This window comes from Octopus bimaculoides, chromosome 11 (genome assembly GCF_001194135.2).
Source record: "Octopus bimaculoides isolate UCB-OBI-ISO-001 chromosome 11, ASM119413v2, whole genome shotgun sequence".
Taxonomy (NCBI): Eukaryota; Metazoa; Mollusca; class Cephalopoda; order Octopoda; family Octopodidae; genus Octopus; species Octopus bimaculoides.
In genome coordinates this window covers 63,417,335-63,422,750 of record NC_068991.1, presented here as the reverse complement: position 1 = coordinate 63,422,750, position 5,416 = coordinate 63,417,335, and the positions used below count along the sequence as shown (strand labels likewise).

Sequence of the window (5,416 nt, the reverse complement as noted above, 5' to 3'; positions counted from 1 at the left end):
TAGCTTTGTCTTCAATTTCTTTCACACGATTCATATAAGTCCGGACGCGGTCCTGGATGAAATGAAACATTAAGAGAATATATCAATGAATAATGATGTATATTAATAATTTATATATACACTCTCTGAGTGGTTGGCATTAGGAAGGGCATCAAGTTGTAGAAACTCTGCCAAATCAGATTGGAGCCTGGTGTAGCCATCTGGTTCACCGGTCCTCAGTCAAATCGTCCAACCCATGCTAGCATGGAAAGCGGACGTTAAACTATGATGATGATGATGATGATTTTGAGAGTATTTCTGGCACCCTGTCACTACCATCTTTATCTCCCTTCCAGCTACTCTTGCTCACCCTCACATAATTCAAGGTAGCCATGTATCACCTTTATAGCAAAACATTTGTGCTTGTCCCTCTATCATACTTTAGCCTCTTAACAGCTGGCATTAAGCCACCTGCCCCTCTCTCAGACACACTCTCACTCAGTCAAGAGGGCTTTTTCCTTTTCCTTTCTTTGTTTTGTCTTGCAAGTTACTTGGTGACCTCACTAGTGCCGGTGCCACAAGAAAAAGCACTCAGCACAGGTTGTAAAGCAGTTGGTGTTAGGAAGGGCATTGAGCCATAGAAACCATGCCAAAGCTGACATCAGGACCTGACACAACTCCATTGGATCCAGTCAACCCATCCCACCGATGTCAACATGGAAAATAGATATTAAATCATCATGGATGATAAAAATGTATATTAATGATGACGATAATAACAATAATAATAACAACAATAATAATAATAATGTAATATTAATATCATACAGACAAGATAACAGATGGCAGCTTGATTAGTATTTTAGTTTATTGGCAACAGGTAAGGTTGACTTCAGTGAGCTTTGGACTCAGAACAAAAACCATGAAACACTTTGGCCAATGCTCCAAATGACTCTACCAATCAATCACTACAATTAGTAATAATTATAATAATAGTCCTTTCTATTATAGGTACAAGGCCTGAAATTTGTGGGGGAGGGGACTAGTCGATTGCATCAACCCCAGTGTTTCACTGGTACTTAATTTATCAATTCTGAAAGAATGAAAGGCAAAGTTGAACTCAGAATGCAGTGGCATTTCACCCAGTGTGCTAACAACTCTGTCACCTTGCTGCCATCATCATCATCATAATAACAATAATAATAATAATAATAATAATAATAATGATGTCTTGGTATAAAAGACAGGCTACAGCAAATATTCTGCTCAATATCACAGATTTGCTTCTCACTCGTTTGACCATATCCCTTAGTGGCCAATGATACATGCATCTCTGATCATAAGCAGAAGTAGTGGGGGAGCCTCATAGCCATGTGTTGAGAGGAATTCTTTGGAGTTTGAATAATTCACCTCTGGAAACATGAGTGTTTTGTTCATCATCCTTAAAACAAACCTTATTCAGGGACTTCTGGAGTGGGATTGGTTACTTGACCTGAAGAAAATTCTAACTGGGCTCAACCTGCAAGGTTATGCACTGTTAATCTTGATATGAGATCACCATGTCACACACATATGGTTGTGATGCATGTGCCTGGTGTACCCTTATCAGACAAGTAGTCATGATGGGTATATTAGGCTTCATATATTTTACCCATGTCATTTTGATGGCATGCACTGTTCTTTCACTCAATATTTCTTTCTACTATAGGTACAAGACCTGAAATTTGGGAGAAGGGTTTAGTTGATTAAAGTGATCCCTGTACTTGACTTATTTTATTTTATTGATACCCAGAAGGGTAAAAGACAAAGCCGACCTCAGAAGTATCTGAACTTAGGGTGCTGGAACGAATACTGAAAAACATTTTCCTGAAGCTCTGATGACTCGGCCAACTCACTGCCCTATAGCTATTCTTGATTTAGGCACAGCTGGTGGAAAGGCCATTTTTTTTATGTGGTTTATCATCATCATCATCATTATCATCGTTTAACGTCCGCTTTCCATGCTAGCATGGGTTGGATGATTTGACTGAGGACTGGTGAAACCAGATGGCTACACCAGGCTCCAATCTGATTTGGCAGAGTTTCTACAGCTGAATGCCCTTCCTAATGCCAACCACTCCGAGAGTGCAGTGGGTGCTTTTACGTGCCACCGGCACGAAGGCCAGTCAGGCGATACTGGCAACGGCCACGCTCGAAATGGTGTCTTTTACGTGCCACCTGCACGGGAGCCAGTCCAGCGGTACTGGCAACGATTTCGCTTGAATGTCCTTAGTAGCTGCCCTACTTTAGGTGTAAGCAGCATCTCTAGAATGTAGCACACTTGTGTCTTGGATGTAGTGAGTAACCATAAAGAGTTGAAACAGGTTCTGGCGATGGTACAAAGACCAAGCTAAAGGGTTCAAAAACATCAGGCGATTCTTTATCTCTGATAAATCATAAGAAGAAAGACACTGAACATAAAGCACCAATTATGTTGTGCAAATTTTGCGTAAAGCAAATTAATAAAGTATAATTTTAGAGCTCCACCATTCAATGACAAACATGAAATAATAAAGAGGACAAACATTAATCAAGTTATTAATCTAGGCATAGGGGCAGCTGTATGGTTAAGAAATTTGTTTCATAACCATGTAGTTTTGGGTTCAGCCCTACCGCCTAGCAATTTAAATGAGTGCCTTCTTCTCTAGCCCCATGGTCAATCAATGTCTTGTGAGTGAAGTTTTTGAAGAGGGAAACTGTGAGGAAGCTCAGTGTGTGTATGTCTCTCACCACTTGTGAGTGAGTATTGGTTTGCTGATGTCCTTGTAACTTACCAGTTCAGTAAAACGAGAGTGATACAATAAGTACCTGACTTAGAAATATGTTCTGGGGTTGATCTAATTGACAAAACCCTTAAGGGCAGAGGCACAGCATGGCTACAGTCCAGTGACTGATACAAGTAAAAGAAAAAATAGAAAAGACTTTGCATTGACAAGTAATTTAAAAGAAAAAACAAATTATTTACCAATTCTGTTTTCACACCTTTTCCTAAAGGCTCCAAACCACATGTATTCAAATATGCTGGAAAAGAAATAAATAATTGTTAGGTACAGTAATCACTGTCATTATTAATATTATCATCATCACCATCATCAACAACAACCCTATGATTCAAGAAAGAAACTGTTCAGTTTGAAGTCTGTATATTTGAATTTAAAACTCCCATTATAAAATTATGTGAAAACGTCTTTGTACATTCTAAATACCAAATTAATAAAGAAAACTTTTATTATTTTACAAAATCTCACCAAAATTTTGATTATTTCTGAAATCAGCTGAAAGATATGGACAGTACGTATATACCAGCTTTAAAACAAGTGCATCACAGCTCTCTATAGCATAGGAAGTAACTAAAAGGGTTGTTGAAAAGAAGGACATCTAGCCATAAAACACAGCTTCTAAAGACACATCCAACTCATGCTAGCATGGAAATGCAGACATAAAAGAATGATGGTGCCAGTGCAACCAGACTAGCACCCATGCCAGTAGCACGTAATAAGCACCATTTTGAGCATGGCTGATGCCAGTGTCACCTGACTGGCTCCCATGCCAGTGGCACATAAAAGCACCCACTACACTCAGAGTGGTTGGTGTTGGGAAGGGCACCCAGCTGTAGAAACCTTGCCAGATCAGATTAGAGCCTGGTGCAGCTTCCCAGCCTGTCAGTTCTCAGTCAAACCGTCCAACCCATGCCAGCATGGAAAGCAGATGTTAAATGACAACGATAATGATGATGATGATGATGGTGATCATCGTCATAGTCGTGAGGCAGGGTTAAAAACAAATTTTTCTCTGCTAGCATGGATAGGATGGAAGTGCAGAGAAAAAAAAAACAAAGTACAACTACATAGGCCTTGAAGCAGTATCATCTATATCTGAGACCCAATGTTAGTAAAAACAGCTTTGCTCAAAATGTCAAACCATATCTTTCTTCAGGGCTTTATAGACATATTCTGAAAATTTCATTAACTTTTGGTTTTGACAACATAGAATATTCACTAGTTTCCTCAAATATCAGCTCTTTCTTCAATGTTCCCAGACTTGACTTTATTTCTTCCCAATATTTTCTCAGTATCATGTAAAAAGCACCCAGCACATTCTTGAGTGGTTGGCATTAGGAAAGGAATTCAACCATTGAAGCCATGCCAAAATAGACAAGTGGAGTCTGGGCAGCTCCATGCCAAATCGTCCAACCCATACCAGCATGGAAAGCAGACATTAAACAATGATGATACTATATCTACAAGTGACATTTCGACTATCAAGTCATGATAGTTTTATCACTTATTTTACATTACATATCCATGAAGTAACAGATGTCATACTCACACACACACACAGAGAAAAACTAATGTCTTTCATCATATCCAGTTGGCTTCACAATTCATGAGCTCATTTTATTGCACCCACAGGCTGGTATACTTGTATGTACAAAATATAGCACGTAAAAAACACCTTTTTGAGCGTGGTCGTTGCCAGTACCGTGTGACTGGCCCTTGTGCCGGTGGCACGTAAAAGCACCCACTACACTCTCGGAGTGGTTGGCGTTAGGAAGGGCATCCAGCTGTAGAAACTCTGCCAGATCAGATTGGAGCCTGGTGCAGCCTTCTGGCTTGCCAGTCCTCAGTCAAATTGTCCAACCCATGCTAGCATGGAAAGCAGACGTTAAATGATGATGATGATGATGATACAATATTTGTATTCCTATTTGTGACAATAGGTCACATTTCCACTACAACTTAAAACAGTTAGATTCAAACATAAAATCGTCCAGTAATTGCCATTTGAATGGAAATTTTGTTTTCACTATAAAACACATATTACTAGGTTTGTACCACCCCCTTGAGACCCAACTACACTAGCTGAAAAATATAGAATGCCTGATAGGTAATATAAACATCCTAAATTCAGTGGCGACATTAACGAAAATGTTATGCGATAACTTAATGTCTTAAACTTATTTTTATTAATGTGTCTCAAATTATACATAGATATATGCAAGATTTACACAGATATGAGAGTTACAACTTGTGATCTGCTTGCAGACCTTTTTCGTTGGAAATTTTTGCCTGCCGCCCTAAAAAGTTTCCCCCACCCCTGCTCTACATCAATGATTTCACATACTGACACAATGTAACACATTAGAGATGTAGACAGTCATACGTGAGTGAGCGTCTAAGGATTTTCAAGTGAGATCCTTGCCAGTGCCCCTGGACTGGCTCTTGTGCGGGTGGCACATAAAATACACCATTTCGAGTGTGGCAGTTGCCAGTACCGCCTGACTGACCTTCATGCTGGTGCCACATAAAAGCACCCACTACACTCTCAGAGTGGTTGGCGTTAGGAAGGGCATCCAGCTGTAGAAACTCTGCCAAATCAGATTGGAGCTTGGTGTAGC

The 5,416-nt window shown here is 39.7% G+C and overlaps 1 protein-coding gene across 1 annotated transcript in view; it reads right to left on the bottom strand.

Moving 5' to 3' along the window:
* LOC106883836 (nuclear nucleic acid-binding protein C1D) overlaps nt 1-5,416 on the bottom strand; it is a 10,915-nt gene that overhangs the window by 2,058 nt on the left and 3,441 nt on the right. Inside the window, exons 3-4 of the mRNA XM_014934975.2 lie at nt 2,984-3,039; nt 5-52 (exon numbers count right to left, since the gene is read on the bottom strand). Of these exons, the coding sequence (XP_014790461.1) occupies nt 5-52; nt 2,984-3,039 (104 nt within the window). The remainder of the gene's footprint in view (nt 1-4; nt 53-2,983; nt 3,040-5,416) is intronic.